Source organism: Prunus mume, linkage group LG8, assembly GCF_029339155.1.
Source record: "Prunus mume cultivar Tortuosa linkage group LG8, ASM2933915v1, whole genome shotgun sequence".
Taxonomy (NCBI): domain Eukaryota; kingdom Viridiplantae; phylum Streptophyta; class Magnoliopsida; order Rosales; family Rosaceae; genus Prunus; species Prunus mume.
Genome location: NC_142705.1, coordinates 6,349,324 through 6,371,114, shown reverse-complemented (window position 1 = coordinate 6,371,114; position 21,791 = coordinate 6,349,324). Strand labels below are relative to the sequence as shown.

The 21,791-nt window shown below is 37.2% G+C and overlaps 6 protein-coding genes across 8 annotated transcripts; 1 reads left to right on the top strand and 5 right to left on the bottom strand.

The window, feature by feature from the left end:
* Window positions 1-411: 411 nt before the first annotated feature.
* Window positions 412-3,655, bottom strand: LOC103340357 (lysine histidine transporter-like 8). The gene is made up of 5 exons (XM_008243762.3): window positions 3,018-3,655; window positions 2,650-2,786; window positions 2,130-2,554; window positions 1,300-1,431; window positions 412-1,191 (listed from the first exon to the last, which is right to left on the bottom strand). Exons 1-5 carry the CDS (start codon window positions 3,458-3,460, stop codon window positions 703-705), a joined length of 1,626 nt encoding a protein of 541 aa, XP_008241984.2. The 5' UTR covers window positions 3,461-3,655; the 3' UTR covers window positions 412-702.
* A 2,552-nt stretch (window positions 3,656-6,207) lies between these two features.
* LOC103340356 (small ribosomal subunit protein eS30z/eS30y/eS30x) lies at window positions 6,208-7,100 on the top strand. The gene is made up of 3 exons (XM_008243761.2): window positions 6,208-6,349; window positions 6,461-6,598; window positions 6,847-7,100. The coding sequence occupies exons 1-3, from the start codon at window positions 6,346-6,348 to the stop codon at window positions 6,891-6,893; spliced, it is 189 nt and encodes a 62-aa protein (XP_008241983.1). The 5' UTR covers window positions 6,208-6,345; the 3' UTR covers window positions 6,894-7,100.
* A 582-nt stretch (window positions 7,101-7,682) lies between these two features.
* Window positions 7,683-10,765, bottom strand: LOC103340355 (Regulator of Vps4 activity in the MVB pathway protein). 3 transcript variants are annotated; one of them, XM_089042889.1, is made up of 9 exons: window positions 10,470-10,572; window positions 10,235-10,273; window positions 9,970-10,102; window positions 9,381-9,484; window positions 9,137-9,308; window positions 8,874-9,014; window positions 8,704-8,783; window positions 8,549-8,611; window positions 7,683-8,465 (listed from the first exon to the last, which is right to left on the bottom strand). In XM_089042889.1, exons 3-9 carry the CDS (start codon window positions 10,096-10,098, stop codon window positions 7,880-7,882), a joined length of 1,275 nt encoding a protein of 424 aa, XP_088899015.1. In that variant the 5' UTR covers window positions 10,099-10,102; window positions 10,235-10,273; window positions 10,470-10,572; the 3' UTR covers window positions 7,683-7,879. The 3 variants fall into 3 exon arrangements, with proteins under 3 accessions (XP_088899015.1, XP_008241981.2, XP_088899014.1); XM_008243759.3 differs by lacking the exon at window positions 10,235-10,273 and having other exon boundaries at window positions 10,470-10,765; XM_089042888.1 differs by lacking the exon at window positions 10,235-10,273 and having other exon boundaries at window positions 8,549-8,602; window positions 10,470-10,764.
* A 993-nt stretch (window positions 10,766-11,758) lies between these two features.
* LOC103340354 (uncharacterized) lies at window positions 11,759-12,948 on the bottom strand. The gene has a single exon (XM_008243758.3). It carries the CDS (start codon window positions 12,849-12,851, stop codon window positions 11,919-11,921), a length of 933 nt encoding a protein of 310 aa, XP_008241980.2. The 5' UTR covers window positions 12,852-12,948; the 3' UTR covers window positions 11,759-11,918.
* A 1,509-nt stretch (window positions 12,949-14,457) lies between these two features.
* On the bottom strand, window positions 14,458-15,861 carry LOC103340436 (uncharacterized). The gene has a single exon (XM_008243856.2). The coding sequence runs from the start codon at window positions 15,502-15,504 to the stop codon at window positions 14,611-14,613; it is 894 nt and encodes a 297-aa protein (XP_008242078.2). The 5' UTR covers window positions 15,505-15,861; the 3' UTR covers window positions 14,458-14,610.
* Window positions 15,862-20,360: 4,499 nt separating this feature from the next.
* On the bottom strand, window positions 20,361-21,498 carry LOC103340435 (uncharacterized). The gene has a single exon (XM_008243855.2). The coding sequence runs from the start codon at window positions 21,434-21,436 to the stop codon at window positions 20,498-20,500; it is 939 nt and encodes a 312-aa protein (XP_008242077.2). The 5' UTR covers window positions 21,437-21,498; the 3' UTR covers window positions 20,361-20,497.
* Window positions 21,499-21,791: the final 293 nt, after the last annotated feature.

Below are 21,791 nucleotides of genomic sequence, written 5' to 3'. Positions count from 1 at the left end.
CCCCTATTTGGCCTTGATATTGTGCCTTTGCCGTCACGTTTGAGTTTCATGAGACTTTTGGGTTAAATGATGAATGTGGGAGTTGATTTTAGAGAACAAAAGGCTTGCCAGTCCGCAATGAGGCACCAATCAAAACTGCCAAAGTTTGCCAAAAGTTTCATTTCTTTGAATAATTGCACAAGTCCACATCCTAAGGGGAGATATTTCAATTGGCCGCACTGTTATTAGCTCTTTGAAGTTTCAACTAACCAACTTATTAGTGTGATCCTTTTCCTTTTATTTGATTAGAGTGGCAGCCTAGAGGGTCGTCCATTGTTGATGGCATTTTCACTTCCTTTTGGATATGTTGCTATCATTATATGAGAGAGAGAGAGAGAGAGAGAGAGAGAGAGAGAGAGATTGACAAGTATATGAAGTTTCAACATGAAGATTTTACTTAAACTGATATTACACACACCTAAAGATTCTAGAATGTCAACTACAACATTTCCAAGCCCAAAAAGAACAAAAGAGATTATATATATAATTGTGTTATCTTTTCCTTTGAAACTCAGCAGCAGCAAAGCAGGCAGCAAACTACAACTGTAAACACCATTTTTTTTCTTCACAAAAGAACAATAAAACAAATTAATAAGTGTAAAATTCACCCTTATCCTCAGATTACTCCCCCAAAGTTTCCTTTTTTTGGTGGTAATTGCCTCATTAGTGAGGCTTGAAGAATTGGACTTTAATACCAGTATCAATGACAACATACACACCAGCTGCAATCATGAAGCCACTCAGAATCATCCCCAAAACCCCAAGAGAATAATTGAGACACCACATTGGGCTATACTTCTTAGGCTTGTGAATCTTGATCCACATGAAGCAAGGGTATGCGAATGTCACAGGCAGTGATATGCCTCCAATCAAACCAGCCACACTTCCCAAAAATGGAATTGCCACGGCAAAAAAGAAGACCCCAAAGCCAAACATGGCCCTAGAAATGCACCTCAGCCACCATGGCACTGGCTTCTTCATTCTGCTAGTGTATTTTGACTCTGTGTCATCAAACATTGGCATGCCATAGATTTGGAATGAGCACGCTGCATTTATCACCACAAACAAGCTTGTGAGCCCCAAAATGGATTGTGACACATCTTTTGAATGGTAATGGAAAAGAGCTGGAAGCATCCCTCCATTTGCTGGTATCTGTAAATCAGAACAAAAACAATATTAAATTATATATTAAAATCTTTAATTGAGCTTATAATTCAAGTTTAGGGTTTTGTTTGATTATTTATGATTAGGGTTGCTTACCAAGTGACCATAGGCCCAGTAGCCTCCAATTGCAAGGGGAAACAAGCATACTGCAATGAGTGTGTAGGACACTTTAACTCCTCTCCACATTGGCACATGTGAGGGATGTTTCTCACTGGAAGGCATGGTGGCCTGCAACACACACCATTAATTCACAAAGTTAAGTCTATGATTGTATCAAAAAAATGAAAAAGGTTAGGCCTATGATTGAATAATATTCACAAAGTTCCAACCTAGGCGATGGTGATGATCATGATAAGTGATGCTTGAGGGCCCCCCACTATTTTTATTTATTTTTTATTTTTTATTTTGATGGACTGATATATATAAAGCTAATAGAAGAGTCATAATTGGTCATGGTGGGTTGTTAATTAAATATTCAGCTAGGAAAACTAAAACTATTGGAATAGTTGTACTGCATCAAAGGACAGTGTCTAAGCAACCTGTTATTTTCTAATCTTTGACAGTTGGCTTCTTGTTCATGGGAAGATGTTCAAGTGGTCAAAATTGTCACTTTGTATTTGTGAAAGCAATATGAAGTCTTATGTTCTGGCCTGGCTTCCTAAGCAAGGAGGAGGAGGAGGAGGAGGACTTAGACTTACTGTTAGGAAATATGCTTGTCCTAAAGGAAAGCGTGCATAGACTTGTAGTGCACATTTAATTTGTTAGGTGTCAATCACTGACTTCAAAAAACAATAAAAATTGATATTCTTTGACCTAGTTTGCAGGTTCTCACAGGCCAAGCATTGGGAGTTGAAAAAAAACAAAAATCAATTTATGCTATGGTAAAAAATAATTAAATAATTACCCAGATGGAAATTATCAATTACCTGAATCTCAAGGATAAGATTGTGGCCTCTGAAGGCAAAAGCAATGATCCCAATTGCATTTAGCACACCAAACACCCTTGCAATCTGAGTGCCAGCTCTAATAGGATCATAAGAAACACCAGGAAGCCTCCCTTCTGCTACAGAGGTCACCCAAATCAAGGTACAATACCCAATTGCAGTGATAGCACCAATCAATGAGACACCAGCTATGGAGTTCAAGTTAGGCAGCAGAGACAGCACCACAGCTACACATGTAAAAACCAAGTACCACTCGACTGTTGTTAATGGCTTGGAAGTGCATGTTGGGCACACAGTTTCGTAGAAGAGCTTGGAAGTTGATCCACCAATGACTATCAGAGCCACACAGGTTCCACCAGACAGATACATGATTGGGAACAGGCCTAGCCAATTTGCAGTTTTTTCACCTACAACAACATAGCCATTTTGTACCATTAGTTCCTGTCCAGAAATTTGAATAGAAAAACTTAATGAAAATAATCAGAGTCATAATCTTAATTACCATAGGTGAGACTAAACAGTTGCATGTATCTGCTGTAACGCATCCCAGTTTCTACATTCTCATGGAGATGAACCAGTAGCCATAGAGTGTAAAGCTGCCATATGAATCCTAGAGTCAATAGAATTACACCCCATGCCCTGCAATCAATCACAAAAGAGAAAAAAGAGCCATAAAACTATTAGCAACCACATAATAGGCAAATTTGTAGCTGCTGAAATGACTTAAAAACACTATCTCGCCAAACAGTCTGACGTGTTATATTGTCATACTCTTTGTCTCAGTTATTACTTAGTGATACTACAATTCAGATTGATATTCTGACAACATCATAAATTTGAAAATGAATTCTGGGTTTTTGGGGGGCTTACCATCCAAGAACTGTGAAAGCCACAGGAAGCACCAAAGCCTGGATACCAATCCCAGAACACAGTGTGTGAAAAGCAGCATAGTACTTGTTGCCATTTCTAGACTCAGTGATGGGAAGCCAAGCATCCTGAGGGTCAAGCCTGGTCATCTTGAGAGCCTTCCTCACAGGGCTACCCAAAGGAGTGATGAACCTTGGGGTCAAAGACATCCTTGGGGTTCTAATTGCCAAAGGGGTCTTGGGGGCCTTAGCCACAACTGCACCTTCAGCTCCAGGTTGCTGGTCTGAGGCTCCATCAAGAAGGGGTGATCTGGACAAAGATGGTGAGTTGTATTGAGAAGGAGGACAAGACACTTGTGCCTGTGGTGCCACTGAAGGATTTGGTGCCACAGTTGCTGGCCTTGGTGTTATAGGAGCTGAGCTAATCTCATTTGCTTCCCTACTCATCTTGAGCTTTTCTCAATATTTTTTGTTGCTCCTTTGCTCTCTAGTTGGCTAGCTCCCTCTGCTGCTCTGTGTGTCTTGGTTAGAAAACCCACATAGCAGCATATATATATATAGTGTAAAGATTGAAGTAGGTGCAAGGAAATAGCTTGGTGGTCTTGTTTCTCAAACTGCTATAGAGTTTACAGAAAGGTGTGTAATGACTAATAAGACTTGGTTCCTTTTAGACAGCTTTGTATGACCATAAGAGAGAGAGGCAGAAAATTGGTTGGAAAATAATTAAAGCATTTGTTTGACGGGCAATTTTGGCTGCCTGTTTTTCTTGCTTTATGCGTTTGAATATTTTACATGTAAAAATATATAATATATCTTATGTAAGAATTTGAGCTCCTTTGTTTGTGCATAGATTGTAGATTGAGATATATTTGAAAAAAATATGGTGAGTTGTGATAACCTTCTTCGCAATTTAGACTATCACTTGAATTAAATAAATAAATAAAAAGATGGTAGATATAAACTTAGTCAAGTTTGTTAAAGCGAATGTTCTATAACTCCCAATTTCGAATCCCGCTCGAATAGTTAAGATTTTTTTAATTTTTTTTTATGCAGGGAGATAAACCCCAAAAAACCAACAACTACACAATACTAATCAAAGAGGGCTTCACAACCCCCAACAAATCAAGTAGTTATGATTAGATTACAGTATAATATCTCTTACATATAAAATAAAAATAAAATAAAATTATAGCTTAAGATATATAATTTGCATAAGTTCATATTGAGTATGATTTGGTCAACGTATTACTCCTGAGGCCAAAAGGGCCAAAGACGACAAACGGCTATTATTTAATTCTAGAAGCATTGAATTTCAGACTACCATTCTAGCATGTGGATATTTTGGAAATATAAAAAAAAAAAAATTTAAAAAAAATAAAAAAAAAAAGGCAGAAAAGGGAATGCAAGTTGTTCTCAAAGATGTGCATAGCGGTCAACATTAGTGTTCTTTTGGCATTGGATTTGGACTTTCTTAGACCCCCAAAAATGAAAGTGAGATGAGAAAAAACAAAGTCTCCTGGTCACTTTCTTGGCTTAGACCAGCCAGCCGTCAGGGAGATTAAGGGAATGAGATTACATTACTGGACAACTCCAATGCAAATGACTTAATTATTATTGTTCACTCACAAAACTATCATGCTATTTTTTAAATGATACGTTATAGTAAAATAAACTGATGAGATTCAAACACGAATAACCTGATTTCAACACAACGAATTTTGCCAGTATGTGTTGTAGACTGATTGAACTTTTCGTGTTATGATATAAACTTGATTAATGGATAATAAGGGAATTCACCTTGAGCTATGTGTGAGTTGACACTCTAACTAATTTGCTATTGCTTTAGAACACCTTTTTTTTTTTTTTTTGGTTGCTTAATATCAAATGTGATACTTTTCTTCTAGCTTGACAAAATATGGGATTAGCATAAAAATATCACATTGCATTAGAAATATTTGCTGCAAAGCAGCAGCGATGAAATTTTTCAATGGTCGAGTGTTGAATTTTGCATCAAAGTGAGCACTTCATGCACTTTCTCTACATCATTTGGAGGGGAGAAAAGTAGTGTTTATACAATAATAATAATTGGACAGTCATTCCCTTCGATTCAAACTTTTGAATTTCTAGAAATTTGATGATAGAAATTGAAATAATACAGCCATCGATCATCACCACCTTAAGTCAAAATAGCGGCCATTTAATAAGTTCTTATCCTAACATATATCATCAATTAACCGTTTGATGCGACTTGAGAAATAAAAATAAAATAATAACAAAAAATTATTTTCTAAAGAAAAAAAAAACAAAAAAAAGAAATAAGTAAATAGCTATCACTATGTCTTGCATATAATAAATGTAGTGATTTTTCATGAAAAATCACGTGTAATTGCTACTATTTAGCAATCCGTAGTCTCCATCCATTACTTTATTTGCCCCATAATTAATGGGGTAAGATGCATAGCCTCCACGACAAATCACTTGGCCTCTAGCGGGCACAACAAACCCGCCATTTCTCGAAACAAATTGCATCTAGTCGGTCTATTTGCTGCCCATCTAGTTTAATATTCAATTAGTTTTCACTTCTCCATAAAAACATTACTCACGTTGCATTTGGAATAGGGAGGTGAGTCTTAGTAAGACTTTTAAGTTTAATCCTAATTGTAAGTGAAAAGAACAAATGTTACGCCCAAGATTAACTCGACTGAGGAGGTACCGGTGGAAAAATGAGTTAGAAATAAGATCGGTTTATGATTCGATTATTTCATTATATATAAAAAAATTTCATGCGAACTCAACATTGAAGTCAACATCAACAATCCAAAACAAGATGCAGCTCGTTTTGGTATTGAATTTTCTCAAAGTTTGTTGTGAATTGAGGAATTTTTCAATGTAATCGTCACACTCACATCGGCACATAATGTTACCAATCAACGAACGTCAAAATTGGCCCCAAAAACAGTCCAAAGGCCCAAGCAGTCGGTAAGCATTGCGATACAATTACAATATGAAACTGGGTTAACTCTATTGTAGCGTTTATTTTTAACCCATCAATATAAATGGGCTATCAGACCCAAAATTATAAATGGGCTAGTACATTTACACTTGGGCCTTTACCCATTATGACCCGCCTAAATGACACCGACATTAGAATCACAAGGATCAATATGTAATTACACAAATCTATCCTTAAAATCGCAGCAACAAAAACCCTAGCGCTCGCCTCTTTACCGCCGTGCCGTTTTCTTGTCTTCTTCAAGCTCTCTAATTTTCGTGATCTCGTCTGCAAATACAAACACTACCCCAAAGCTTTTTCAAGCTCTTAGTAAGAAACCATGGGTGAGCCTAATTCCTCTCTGCCCCTCATCTCACACTTTGCGCTTCATTTGATTCACTGTATTTTTCGTTCTATTTTTTAATTAATATATATGTATTCATTTTAATTTTCAGGAAAGGTTCATGGATCTTTGGCTCGTGCTGGTAAGGTGAGAGGCCAAACTCCCAAAGTGGCTAAGCAAGATAAGAAGAAGAAGCCCCGTGGACGCGCCCACAAGCGCATGCAATACAACCGCCGATTCGTCACCGCTGGTAATACCACCGCTTCATGATTTCCCTACCAGTATTTTGAGCCCTTTTAACTTCCTGAGACTAACTTAGTTGGTTAATTTTTTAAATGGGTTTTTGAGAAACTCGCATTTGGATTTTGATGCAATTTAAACAATTTTAGTGAGTTTTGAATTGATTTTAAATGGGTCTTTAGGAATTCATGTTTTATGAGAAACCCATGTTCGGATTTCTGATGCAATGCCTTGTGTGATGTGTGATTGTTGTTGCAGTGGTTGGCTTCGGCAAGAAGAGGGGACCCAACTCATCTGAGAAGTAGACAAAGCTTTTGAGAAGATGAGAAGCAATTCGTAGATTAAGAAAAAAGCTTTATTTTCATTTCTTTTTATCATTGTGTCATTATCAATTCAAGACCCCAAAATGCTGGTTTGGTAGTTCGTAGAGAGATTTGGAAGTATTTTTTGGAATTTGTGCTCTATTTGAATTATCAGTAATGTGATTTTGTTTCTGGGTTTCTTGTTTCAAATTATTGTTGGCATGGCTGTTGATTTGACTTAAGTTTCTGCGAAGATAGAGTTGGATCATAATGGTAAATGAACTAAATCTCTAATTCCAGATTTCTTCATTCTTAATTGGCATGATAGTCTTACTAATTTGAGATGAGAGAAGAGAGAGTGTAGGGGCTTGAGAGTGAGTCAACAGTGAAATGGAAAGGTCCTTGCCCTTAAAAGTTCTCCAACCCTGCAATTTACAACTTTCTACAAGAAAGATCCCAAATCCCTTTCCCTGCTTGCCACCCAAGATTGAAACCCGAGGGTATGTAACCCAAAAAAAAACAAGATCTCAAATCCTCATTTGACAAAGCATATCAGGTGATGAACTACTTTTTCAGAACCTATTGGGGGTTACATTTATTTTTTATGCAATTTGCGCTGGGATGCTTCGTGTCAAGACTTCGGAATTTTTCGTAAGCATTTGTAGTTAAAGATTACACAAGTGATTGATGAATTAGCAGTGTGTTGAAATTAGAAACCGAAAGGTTTACTGTGAAAGAACGAAGCTGAAGAACAAAGGGACAACATACAAAACTTCTGCCATGTGAACATTATTTAGTATCAAAAGTGAATATTATTTAGTATCCAAATGATAGAATGACAAGCATCCACCATGTATATATGAATTATACAAGCAACCCAAAATTGGTGCATACGGAATTTAGACATAATGTTGGTTTGTGATTCGAAATATGTATATATATGAATTATACAAGCAAGCCAAAACTGACGCAGAAGCAACATCTAAACATTATGTTGGCTTGCGAAACTTAAGGGCATCAAAGCGGGCAGCAAGTGCGTCATAATCTGGTAATTTAGGATGAACTCGAGAAATCGTAGCTGCTGAAGGTGGGGGTGGTGGAGGACGCTCAGGTGCTTGATGAAAGCCACTAGGAGGTGCCTCCATTTCAACTTCTTCATCACAGTCTGATTCATCAAACCTTATGTCTGAATGTTCTGATGGGGCGTTATAGCTGTATCTCCTGTAGACGAATTTCTTCTCATCTCCATGGCTAAGCACTGTTTCCTCATTTCTTGAAGAATGAGACCTATCAATTCCACAAGCTTGAGATTGGTGATCAATATTCTGAGAATCAACTGGTGGACCATCTGGCATGAAGTGGCCAGTGGAATGGCCAGAAGGGGTTCCAAATCCATTATTGACGCTTAGAGGAACTTGAGGTGCTTGACTGAAGTCTTTGTTGGCCAGATATGCAGCAACTTGTGCAGCAGCCATTGCATCATTTGCAGATTTTGCAGCTGCTTCAGCAGCAGAGGCCGAGTCTGCAAAATGCATATGTCCCCTTTCTCCACTGCTACTTGTTCTGCGTGAAGAGCTGGAGGAAAGTATGACACAAATATAATTAATGGATGATCAAAATATGCTCGAGTATTACAATGAGTATAGCAGCCAAGTTACCTGGTGCCTGGCTTATTGGGCTGAACAGATCCCCTTTCTCCACCGCCACTTGTTCTGCGTGAACTGGAAGAGAGAATTATAGAAATAAGATAAATGGGAAATCAAACTATGGTCGAGTTTAAATTACAATGAGATACGTAGAATAGCCAAGTTACCTGGTGTCTGGCTTATTAGGCTCGACAGATTGGGCCTGCAAAGGCATGCTGGTAGCACTGACAAAATTGCTTGGTCCTTGCTGTTCAAATAACAGTAAACAGAAATCTTAAAATGGGAAATTTTTTGAATATAACCTGTGAGAGAGAGAGAGAGAGAGAGAGGAACACACTATAAGCTCTTCTGGAGGCTTGAGAAGCTCCTGTTCAGATTCTGATGTATCCCACTCAACCTGGTATTCCTTGGCTATCTCCTTCAGGAGTTTCAACTTTACTTCACCCGTAGGGGTTCTAACAGAGAGCTTGTCAATCAGCTGTAAAAAACATAAGCACTCAACTATCATTCACAGAAATAAAATATGAACTGAAATCAGAAAATTCAAATAGTTGATTAAATCTACAACTCTAAATGCTATGACAGGAAGATCATGCTTACCATGCGGTTTACACCACAGCTGGGTCGTACGTCAACAGCGGCAGATACAAAATCTCTTCCATATTTTTTCTCAAAAATATTCCGAAGCTCCAATAGTTCTGGAATCTCAGAGCACCTTGGGGATGCAAAGATTAAACTGGCAATCCCTTCTTTGAGATCCGCTGGACATTCCCTGTAACAAATTGGATCAGCATTGGGATGAAGATAGCTGCGAAATGCATCAAAGATATTACAGTATCATTACCTTTGCTTTGCAATGATAGAAAGTCTGGACACTACTAATTCACAGAAAAGCTCAATGAACTCATTTGCAGCCAAAACATTCTGCTCTCTGATCACATGTTCAACCTACACAAGAAAAAATTCATTTGTAATTAGTGCCACATTCCAGATCACAAATATTGAGTCCACAGCAAATTTCAGCATAAGCAGAACATTGGTACTATGCGAAAACTAAAATATTTTCAGATTCACATAAAAAAGAGAAATCAACATCCACAAGCTTGGGCAGCTGTTTGAAGGGACATCCTAAAAATTTATAAAACAGATGATGATGTCTACCCACACCAGAGTCAATAAAATATATAAAGAAACAAACAAAAAGAAGAGGAAATTGTTCTAATCACTGTCAGGGTAAACCATTCAGACAATACATATCAGTCCAAAAACATGTAGACATTTGATAATTGAATAGAAACGAAGTAGTAGAAACTAGAGCGGGCTGTTTTTCCAAACAAACAGAGTTGCTGACATGCTTTTAGAGCATAGAGACCAAAAGCCATGAACTTTAGATTACTATGATAACTAAATGAATAATAAAAAGTGTTAAGTACCCGGATTCGAGCAGTGGCGTCTTGACCTGACTGGAGGAGCAAGGCAATGTCACGCCTCATCTGCTTCACCACCGCCTGTCTCTTGTTCCTCAGTAGCTTTATCCTAGCCACCGCCATTTTCGCTTGCATTTTGCTGTTTCATTATTCAATTCATTTATCCCCATCAAAAAACGAAAACCATTCAGCAAAAGACTAACTCCCATCATGTTAAATTGCAGAGAAAATGCAAACGCTGAACAAAAGATTTCAACTTTAACAATTTTACCATCTGGGTCTCTAAAACTCCTATTCCCACCCCGTTAAACTGCCGAGAAAAAGCAACCACTGATCAAAGATTTCAACTTTAACTTTTCATCATCTGGGACTCAATAACACCTACTACCCACATTTTCTCGGCAACCAAACATAGGAACTAGTTAAAGTAACACAGAAAAGTTGCCTAAAAATTAAAAATTTAAGAAACCCAGAAAGGGAAACGGCAGAGAGATAGAAAAATGTACCATTTGGAGGAGTTAAATCCCCAGCGGAAGAGAGACCGGCCGAGCTTCACGAGCTTCTTGGTGTGGGTTGTGGCTACAGTGGCAACAGTCATGGTCTGAGAGAGTGTGTCTGAGTCTGAGACCTAAAACTGAAACACAGCTTCCTTTGGGGGTTGGGTTTATAGGGAGTGTAACGGTAAGCCTGAATTGGAACGTTTTTTCAGCTTACTGAAATTGGAACAGGGAACGCTTACTCATAGAACTAGAAATTATACTTGAGATCCTTTTGAGGGGCCCACTTGATTACCGACCTTCCTATTGACTTGTTTGATGTTGGGATTATAAATGGGGAATGGGCCTCTAAAAGGAAAATATAGCCGTTGGGATATGACGCGTGGGAGAGAGCTGGATCGTGTGAGAGAAGAATCCAATGACAAAGTCGGTGTGCTGCAACTACAATCTCGCAAAAAGCAAAAAACAAAAGAGAAAAAAAGAGAATGCTGTCTGTGTTGTTCGATTTCTTTCTCATTAATGGTTTTTTTTTTTGTTGTGTGGTCACACACACTAGTTTTTAGTGTTATTAGTTCACGAGTTGTGTCATAACATCAATAACTAGTAACACTACATGATCATCTGATGATCACACCGAAAAATTAGTAATATCATGTTTTTTGTGATTTATTGTAATTATATAGATATAGATTTGGATTGAAATCATATTAAAATCTGATCCATCTTGAGACATATGCAAAATAACTTGCCTTTTGGTTAAACTCTAAACTTGTGTGAACGAGTAATGAACTTCTTCTATCTATTTTTTTGGTTGTTGAATATATGAGTAAAATAAAAGAGGAAGAAATGCCCCACTAATGTTTGGATTTTTAAATAAAAACAGTAGTTATTTGTGGCTTATTACTAACAGCTTCTTTTTAGATCTAATAAATAAATGTTGTGTCATATAGGATTGAAATTGTCATATTTTAAGTTGGTAAGGGCAGTGAGCTCATCCCTTTGCACCTAAGTTCGAATCCCTCTTTCCGTAAATTAGATTAATATTTACCCCCCCAAAAAAGATTGTCATATTTGATAAAAAAAATTTTGGGCCATGATTCATATATCTAGCTAGATGTATTATAATCAGATTATGATACTGAGCTCATGATTCATATATCTAGCTAACCATATTAGATTTGAATGGTAATTGGATTTTTTTAAGAGCGATTGTAACGTTTGGATTAAAATCGAAACAATCTTAAGAATACGTTTCGATTCTCATGGATTTGGGAATACATCTTAAAACTTTCTAGCACTAGAACCATAAAGATTGAGACTTTAATTCAACTTGTATTGTATATACATTTATGCACGAGCACATGAAAATTCAGATTTACACAAATTGGTGAAGAACAATATATTTTTGTAGATCCTCTAAAATTCGGATCCCATGCCACCAATGGGGATATGATGATCTCAATGAGAAAATATGTTTAGGAGAGAAACTCTGGTGCGGATCAAGAGCCTAAACAAGCCCTCCAAACCATTTTCAAGGCCTTCCATGCTTGAATCCAAAACCTCCAATCTTCTCTGTGCAGATTGAATCTTCTCAGCCTCAATTTCTTCACTTGCTTGATTCACAAGCATGTTGCCAATTGCAATATCTACATTTTCCAGCTCGTTCATGTTTTTGTGTTGGTTGTTTTCACACTTAAAAACCCCTTTGTGCACCGAAATTGAAACCAAAGACCATCTGCTAGGCCTTGGCTTCAAAACTGGTGTGGAGAGGAAAGAAACAAGTGACTGGAAAACAGAACTGGTGATCAAACTTGCCTCTCTGAGCACCCTTACCACCGCAGCGAGATGGTTGTCTAGATCCAAAGGGAAGGCTTCATGCTTGTGATCCATTTGCTTCAATGATGCTACAAGCTGCAGAATTTCCTTCTTGGCCTTTTTCCTTATGCATGTATATGAACCCAAATTGTCTTCAAGGCTTGAATCTCCTCCAACTTTTCTACGGCGAAGAGCAGATTGAAGATCCCTAACACTCTCCTTCATTGCCAAAATGGTATCCCTTGTGTTGCAACACACATCCAAGTAGTTGACAGAACCATCCAGCAATTCTTCAACCCATCTCTCATTCTGATGCAGGGCTAGGGCCTGTTGAGTCATTGGCAATTGAAGAAGATCCTCAATACAAATGTACAACTCTTTAAGCCCACCTAGCCCTTTGCATATTGAATCTGCCTTTGCCTCTGATGTTGTTGTTGCCTCCCAAGCCTTGAGCTTGTTCAACTCTTCTTCTGTTCTGAGTGTGCTGGGATGTGATCTAACAGGCAAACTAATAGATACATTGTATCGCTTCGAGGGCTTTGGAGAGAATGTAGCCATTGTTGCTCTTTTCATCATAGAAAGGTTAAGAACTTAAGATTGGATTTCAAGAAGTTTCAATTGGATTTCAAGAAGTTTCAAAGTGACATATTTATACATGGGAAACAATTTGAAAGAAGATGGGGAGGGGACCAAAGGCATCTTTTGGGTCCTTAGGTCAATGTGATAAACATGTGGAGGCGGAGTGGTCTCTTCCATGGCGTGGGTTATGTTGTCACGTCTTGCACCAACTATAAAACTTACCAAATGCCTCCAAAATTTAGTATCAAATTCATGTTGTTATTTGGGTAAGGTGTCATCTCAAAGTTGTTGGTTTTTTTTTTTTTTTTTTTGCATCAAAGATAGATTCATTTGGCATTTTCTTCCTTCCATGCTCCACCGGCACCGACCAATTTGGGATTATCAAAAATTGGTCAAATTCATGTAAGTTGGCAGCAAAAATTAAAGGAGGAGTGGGGCATTCCAAAGTTGTTTGGATATGGAAGCTCTTCGAGAAATCGTGAAAACGTGTTTCTTTAATTCATTTTGGAATTTGGTTGGAAATGATCAGGAAGTTTACATTCAAAGCAAAAAAGAAAGAAATATACATTGATATTCATATAAGGGTTGCACGAGTGGCTTGTCTTTGCAAAACAATTTGATAACAAAAACAGAGGGGGTAAGATTAGTATTGGTATTGGTTGCAGATATTTGATTTTGTACCTTTGCTTGGGAAAGAGACAACCAGAAAAAGATTTTAAGGTATCTGTTACTATATTCTGTGTCAACTTACTATTAGAGTAAAGGGTGATCAACTTAAAATAATTGAGCTTCCCTTCCCAAGTCTCCTTCAGTAAGCTGCATGTGGACAACTAGATTTATAGACTTTATTCTCGCAGTTTAATTTGTACACATCAAGTTAAAAAGGAAAAGAACTGCATTTAAATCGTGTGGTGATTGATTTGGACTTGAAAATGAACAACATGGTTAGCGAAAAGAACAGAAGAAAAGTACAGATAAATGCAGAGAGAGACGGCTAGCTATCTAACATTTGTGAAGTTGATACATTACCAATAATATGGCTAATTGTCTATTTCTTGCAACATGATATAATTATATTTCATCTCTCCCACATTCATGTATTCACGTGGTGTTATTTACCGTTATGAGCGACTTTGAGGGTGTGCAATTAGTGCCACCGCACAGGGCTCCCCAAATTTCTTATGTGTATATATTGTATATATGTGAGTGCACAAAATAATTATGCAATTGTGCACTTAACATTGGAAAAATGCCCTCAAATTCTCAGTACCGGTAACGTCACACTCAAAAATCACTCCACCGCATCTTGGCTTCTTGGCTTGTGTGGGAGTTTTATTGTAAAAACAGCACATATAAGTCCTGCTCCATAGATTGCAGACTTTCTTGGGGAAGAGATCCGAGTGGGAATTCAGGCTAAAGATCTAATCTTCGTTATTTTTAGTTTGATGAACCCAATAAAAGAGATATTTTAGTGGACACTCAAAACTTATCTGGGTTTGAGAATCCTGGGACTTCACACGTAATCTTTACATATCCAAATGAAAAAAAACAAGAAAAAGAAAAAGAGAATAAACTAAAAGATAACAAAAGAAATACCAAGATGTGATTCAAGAACTCGGTTATCAATTGTATTTCAATATTTGTATGTCTATACATATTACAAATGTATCGAAAGTTTATAATCACAAAGGAAATCCTGATAAAATGTGGATGCCTTGGATTTTCGAGGCAAAAAAATGGCCTTCGACGGCTCATCTCACTGTGAGATTATGTTCAAAAGAGAAGCTCTTGTTTTAATCAAGCGCCTGAAAACGCTTTCCAAACCATTCTCAAGGCCTTCAATGGTGACTTCCAAAGCCTCCAATCTTTTCTGTGCACTTCGAATCTTCTCAACATCAGTACATTCAATTGGAGCCGTTGATGACTTGCGCAGTGTGTTCAGAGCAGCATCAACACCGTCCATCTCATTAATGTCTTCCTCCTGCCCTTCACATGCTATTACTCCCTTGTGCATGAACTTTGACACCAAAGACCACTTGTTTGACTTTGGCTTGGAAACAGGCACTGATAAAAACACCAAGAATGATTGGAAGATGGACATGTTCTTGGAGCAAGCTTCTCTAAGCACTCTGATCACAGCAGAAAGATGCTGATCTTGCTCTACCATTTGTGATGCTCCAATTTTGTTGTCAACTTGCTTCAATGATGTGATCAGTTTCTTGGCATCCTTCTTCATTTTCTTTCTGAAGCAAGTGTAGTTGGCAATGCTGGTTTCAATGCTTGAGTCTCCCTTTCTCCTCCTGAGAGCAGACTGAAGAGCCCTAGCATGCTCCTTGATTTGTGAAATGGCATCTTTTGTAATTCCGCAGATGTCCAGGAGCCTCACTGATCCATCCAACAACTCATCGATGTACTTCTCTTGTTGGTGTTGAGAGAGGAGCTGTTGGGTTGATGCCATGTGGAGCAAATCATCTAGACACTCATACAACTCCTCTAGCCCACACAGAGCTCTGCAGATTGAGTCTGAGGTTGAAGCAGATGAAGAAGCCTCCCATGCTTGGAGCCTGCTCAGCTCCTCTTCGACTCTGAGAGTGGTAGGATGAGACCTTGAAGGCAAGCTGATTGATCTAACATGGTACTTAGCAGCCATTTTGGCTTAGGGTTTAATTTGTGTTTGACAAAAAACTCAAAGTTGAGGATGTTATTTGTTTCTTTTTCTTCGCAAAGCTCAAGTTTGAGTTGATTGGTCTCAACATCTCTTGAAATGCCTATATATAGATGCACAGAGAGAGAGAGAGAGAGAGAGAGAGAGGTAGAGGTGAATGTGGTGGTGAGCATGTGGAGCCAGTGTGGGCTCTCATTGAGAACTGGCTAAGTTGTCACCTTTCTGGGCAACATTTGGGGCAATAATTGGCAATTTGTTTAGGCACAACCGGTATGGCATAAGGCATGAGGTGTCTCAGAATCTTGTTATTGATGCATTGGTTAGGGCAAAAGCCTCAAGAGTCATCACCAACTTTGCCTCCCATGGTGCCACATTACCCTTCATCTTTTGGTTTATTAAATTTGTGGCAGACCAATCCTCCAATGGGTGGCCTTGTCTGGCTTGTCTCTTTTTTGGAGAAGCTTTCAATACCAAAACTGCATTAAACAAAAGCTCCCCAAACAGATTGAGATCCAGATCTATTAAGATTTAAATAAATAAAATTTAGAAATTTAGAAAAATAGAAGGGCCAAGATCAACATCATCATTTTGTAATGAGTATTTATTTTGTGCACGAGTGGTCATGTCTCCATTTAAATTTTCTCTAAATGAAAAATGTTTTGTATGCGTGAAGGAGGTGTGAAACGTGTGTTGCTGCTTATGCTGACACGTGTCTACTACCTACGGTAGTCAAGAGTGCACCAGAATATGACATGTGGGGCTTTGGGACAGGTGGTGGTCTCTGCGTGGCCCTCTCATTTTGAGTCATCTCATCACCAAATCATTGGAGTATTTTCTTATTGAAATTTTTAACTTTGTAATTGACAGGTGGTGCTCTGTGCTGGGCATTCTCGTTTGAGTCATTTCAACAAATCATTGGAGACATGGACTAAGGATTTTTTTATTGAAATTTTAGCTTTGTAATTGACAGGTGGTGCTCTATGCTTGGCTCTCTCATTTGAGACCATTTCACCAAATTATTGGAGACTTGGAGTAGCATTTTCCTATTGATTTGAAATTAACTTTGCAATAGACAGGTGGTGCTCTCTGATTGGCTCTCTCATTTTTCAGATATTATTTAAACTTAGGTTTTGAAGTTATTTTGAAGTTATATTATAGTATACCAGAGTTAAGTTATATGATATAATTTATCCACGTATTCTAATATAAATGGATATTTATTGATATTACACTCTAAAAAGTAAAAAATTATCATATCTCATCTACTCATAGTATAATACATGAATAAGTTATAGTATGTGACCGTATTCCAATATCATATAAAAATGGGGATGAGGTGTGTAATGAATAAGCTGTGGGGTGTACCTATAGTTAGCTTAGACACTTGAGTTGAAAGAGAAAAAACATTCTTAGATAAATAAATACAATAGTTATTGAGGGGATGCTTGGCTGTGTCGTCTGTCATATAATTCACTCCGCTATACGCACATGCATGTGAATATCGATCTGTGATAGCAAACCTCAGCCCTCTGATGCCTCTGCAACTGCAACTTTGTTGCCCAACCAAAACGACAAACAACAGTTTCTTTAATCTCATTGGGGCATGAGATATAAGATGAGATGGGTGGGCTTATTATAATGCATTGCATATTCTTACAACATTACAGCATGAATGAGTCTGTGTTGTACATTTAATTTCTCTGCCTTTCTGTTTGTTCATTGCCTCCCCAAACATCATGCATGATGCTTGTTGATAAGTTCATTTCATCACTGACATTATTATTATTATTTTGTTTTATGGATGTCTAAGTTTTGATACTAGCTAGAGTTAATTTTGCAGTGGATCCCATGTCGTGAATGATCGGTGAATGTGTTTGTGTCTTGTTTCCGAGAACCCAGAGAGGCCATGAACATATAGGCTCGGATTCGGAATAACTTGTAATTTCATAATATTATTAAGATCAATGTTTTATATTTGTATTTATTCCAAATTGCTAATAGTTTAGTTATTAATTCAAGTGTGGCTCTCAATTATATAGGGAAATGCATTCCTCATATATATATATATATATATGATGGTGTTTTTTTTGAGACAATGAGACATTAAGAGCATCTCCAACAGTCTCTTCAACAGCTTTGGAATTCTAAAATAGGTGAGTTACATTAGAAAAACTCTCTCCAACAGCCTCTTCAACCTCGGTCATCAAAGCTGTAACATCTTTTTCTCTTCATGAGTGGTAAGTTGATTTTAGCTCTTCAAACATTTAATTTTACTTTGGAAAAACAAAACCTAGTTTGAAAATGTTAAAAACATGCCCTTTTTTCTTATATGCATCGCCATAAGAAACCAAAAGAATGTACAGAAATCAAATTTGAGGGTTGGCGGCTTTATGCTGGATACATTCTTCTGCAAATCATATCGATCACATGCTCATTCTTCTATGTATGTATATACATAATACATGATTCTTGTTGTCTCCTTTAGGTAGTTTTCTGCATGCAAATTGGCATTCATATATTAATGAAGGTCAGTACATTGTCTATGCATTGAACATGAAGCTCAGTACACTGTCTTACACGTAGCATAGTACGTAAAATATACAGTAATATATTATTAAGATAAAAGTTGTATTCACAGTGGTAATTATTAAATTGATATTTTTGTCCCAAACCATATGAGGATGGAGTTATACAACAAGAACAAAAAAATGTATTTAAATAGAAAGGTATGTCAAATATTCTCTGGGTGTAGGCAGAATATTTCCATGAAAAATTTGAAGTCATGGAGAGGTCCACGTTGTCTATACAAATTCAAGGATATGAATAAGATTAATTAATTAACATATATAGTGATGGATTAATTATCACATGCTAGCTACAATACAAGCTTTAATATGGTGCTAATGCAGACGATGAAGTGACGTGGCGGTCAACGGGTCAGCTAGATAGTTGACCCTCTTGGCTAGGTTAGCCACCATGAGCCATGAGCCATGAGCCATGAGGGAGGGGCAACATGTGAAAAGGCCTTAGCTCAAGCAAAGCCAACAAGAGAGAAGAGATTAAGATCACTCGATTACTCTTAATAATAGGAAATTAAGAATTAATACGACGTACACACAACACATGCGTGCAAATAATCGATGCCAATCTTCAACTTGAGAACGTATTAAATCAAGAGAAAACATATGCGCTGCCCACGGCTCAATAATCATAATCATAATTATAATTAATTCATACTTTTTATTTATTATTTATTATTTTTTATGAGAATGGTTTGGCAACAAATTGTAAAATTGCAAAAGAAAAAATAGTTCAAGGAATTCAAACAAAAATTCAGTTTTAAGGAAGTCAAGCTTTTTCCTTCTTTTAAAGAGGGATAAAATTTTATTAGATCAATATGAATAAAGTGTACAAAAGATATACGGTAAAGGGAGTCATCCAAATAACAATATGACAAACATGAGTAAAACTTCTCCAGTAACTTGAGCTAGTCGAAAAACTGGAACGATTTTGAGATAATCCGTCTAAAAATAACTTTTCTATAACCCTCTTTAATCATTATAATTTTTCCAAATCGAGTCCAATACCATAAATAATTCATACTTAAGTCCTAAACATAATAGTTGAGAAATTGTGGTTACAATTGAATTTTTTATATTTTTTATTAATGTCCTTTTCTATGGCTTCGTTCTTCTATCTATGTCATGCCTTTACGAAAAAGCTTCGCGCTAGAAATATATTTCAGAAGGCACTCGTAACATCCAACTTAAAGTAGTTTTCATGTTCACATCGGTCATTTAAAAAAAAAAAAAAGTTTTTAATGAGCTATTTTATTGATTATTTGATCGCTATCATTCTACTACCATCTCAGAACAAAATTAGTTGTAATGATGTTCATGATGCCCTTTAATAAGGCACTAATGACTATTATTGCAAAGGTATTGAATATTAAATATAAAGCTTACAACCCCATTTTCGATGGATCTAAAATACTAATTTTTTTTTTTTTTTTTTAGAGAGATGCAAAATAGTTCTCAAATTTCTATTTCAGCCTTTTGGGCCCCATTTGACCGTACAGAGCCCACAAGGGCAACCTTATTAACTCACTTAAGACCCTGCTAATCAGCAATTAGAGCAAAGGCATATCATTAATTCACGAGTTGCATGTGGACTGACCATGTTCACAAATAAAGCACAAGCATATGATGCATGACGTGCTCTCAATAATTAATTATTATTTTTATATTCATTAGCCGACGTGCTCTCAATAATGTTTGCATACCTTCTTCTTTTTTTTTTTTTTTTTTTTAATGTTATTGAAAGCATGGTGGATTAATTTTTGTCTGTATTCGCATAGGTTTTCTTGGGTCAGCAAGAATCAAAGACTTTTTCATGAGACAAGTTTATGCCAAGAAGTGTATAATAATGGTATGCATAAACCTATTCCAATAAAATATAGGGCTCTCTCAATCATTGAAAGGTGTGTAGGACACATCATGTTAGGTTGGGAGTAAGCATTTTATGACAATATTCTTAGGTCTAATATAATTAGGCCACATTGTCACATTGCATTCTAATTAGTATTAATTTGTTTTGTTTTTTAAGTTTTTACGAATGAAGGAAGAGATTCGAACTCGCGACTTTCTTTTAGTGTTTTGTTGAAGTTTGATACATTGATTGTGACATTTTGATGATAATAGATAATCCATAATTCCAATTAGTACAAACTATAACAATCTTACAAAACAAAATGATTTCCATAGCAGTAGCTTTGTCCAAATTAACCATGCATTCATATAGGACATACTTGGTGCATATCATGCATGTAAACAAAAACACAGATTATGTTGCGAAAAAACAGTATGTATTGATTAAGAATTCCAATAATTTTGGAACAAATGTACAAAATGGTTTCTTGAACATGGTACAATCCTATAAAATGTGGATGCCATGACTGATTGTTGAATTTTGAATAGATTCAAGGTGTGAGGAGATTAAGCAGAGACACTCTGTGTTGCAATAGGCGTCTGAAGAGTCTCTCCAAACCAGCCTCAAGCCCACTTATGCTGCAATCCAGTGTGTCTAGTCTCCACTGAACCCCCTGCACATCAGTCTTGGCATCATCACTCTTTTTCATGTGGCCATGGAGTGAGCAGAGAGCAACATCTACACTTCCAACTTCATTGTAAATCTTTTGGCCTTTCTCTGATGCTGCAAATCTCACAGCCATTAGCTTTGACACCAAACACCATTTGCTAGCCTTTGTGTTGTTGGTCAAAGGCATGGATAGGAACACACAGAGGGACTGACACACGGAAATTGTGACAGCACTTAATTCTCTTAACAATTTAAGCACTATCTGTACATTGTGGTCTAAATCTAAGAGACAAAATGACCCAAGATTGATCTTGCTTTCCATTTTCTTCAAATCTCTGAGGCTCTTTCCAATGCTCTTCTTTGCCTTTTTTCGAAAGCAAATGTAAGCGTGAACGTTGCTTTCGATGCTGCTCGAATCGCTGGTCCTTCTCCTGCGCAGTGCAGATTGAAGGTTCTGAACATGTTCCTTCATTGTCAAAAGCAAGTCTCTTGCATTGCCACAAGAGTCTAGCAACCCAACTGAGCCATCAAGTGCTTCCTCCACTAGTGTTTTGCACTGTTGGTGATGGTTGAGAGCTTGTTGGGTCAGTGGAGTCCGAACAAGTTCCTCAATGCAATTGTACAACTCTGCAAGACAGGACAAGCCCTCTAGAAGAGCCTCACTGCCTAGAGGACTTGAACTTGCTGCTTCTGCAGCACATGAAAATCTCAAAGTCTTTAACTTGCTGAGCTCTGACTCAATATTTTGGGAGTTGGGGTTTAGCCTAGATGGTAAGCTAATGGACCTCACAGGTACTATGGATGAAAGTGAAACAGCCATCTTCAATCGCTTGAAAGAAAAGCTATGTGCTTTGAAAAAAAGTCCTAACTTTTTCTCACAATTGAAAGTGAACACTGAATTGAATAAACCCAACTCTGTTAAGTCTTATATATATATAAGTTATAGCATCAAATGATAAGGATTACATGTATGGTCTTTTTCATGCCAACCCAGTACGGCCTGCATGTGATTGTAATCGATCCTGTATCAAATTTGGCCAACAACTACAAATTCTATATCTTTTTTCACAAACAACATGTACAGGCCGTGAGAGCCGTATGCCTCCTTGCCTCCCCCAATCATTTAGCAGTACCATTCTCTCAATCACAATTCAATCATAGTCCTTTTGAATTGT

Excerpts from the sequence above, each read along its gene's own strand:
- LOC103340357 (XM_008243762.3), bottom strand. The coding sequence starts at position 3,460 with ATGAGTAGGGAAGCAAATGAGATTAGCTCAGCTCCTATAACACCAAGG. Across the intron at positions 2,555-2,649 it reads ACTGTTTAGTCTCACCTATG|GTGAAAAAACTGCAAATTGG; the intron begins GTAATTAAGATT and ends ATGTTGTTGTAG. Across the intron at positions 1,192-1,299 it reads ACTGGGCCTATGGTCACTTG|ATACCAGCAAATGGAGGGAT; the intron begins GTAAGCAACCCT and ends TCTGATTTACAG.
- LOC103340356 (XM_008243761.2), top strand. Across the intron at positions 6,599-6,846 it reads CCGCCGATTCGTCACCGCTG|TGGTTGGCTTCGGCAAGAAG; the intron begins GTAATACCACCG and ends TTGTTGTTGCAG.
- LOC103340355 (XM_008243759.3), bottom strand. The coding sequence starts at position 10,561 with ATGACTGTTGCCACTGTAGCCACAACCCACACCAAGAAGCTCGTGAAG. Across the intron at positions 9,015-9,136 it reads GCTGTGGTGTAAACCGCATG|CTGATTGACAAGCTCTCTGT; the intron begins GTAAGCATGATC and ends TGTTTTTTACAG. Across the intron at positions 8,612-8,703 it reads CCTAATAAGCCAGACACCAG|TTCACGCAGAACAAGTGGCG; the intron begins GTAACTTGGCTA and ends TCTCTCTTCCAG.
- LOC103340354 (XM_008243758.3), bottom strand. The coding sequence starts at position 12,851 with ATGATGAAAAGAGCAACAATGGCTACATTCTCTCCAAAGCCCTCGAAG.
- LOC103340436 (XM_008243856.2), bottom strand. The coding sequence starts at position 15,504 with ATGGCTGCTAAGTACCATGTTAGATCAATCAGCTTGCCTTCAAGGTCT.
- LOC103340435 (XM_008243855.2), bottom strand. The coding sequence starts at position 21,436 with ATGGCTGTTTCACTTTCATCCATAGTACCTGTGAGGTCCATTAGCTTA.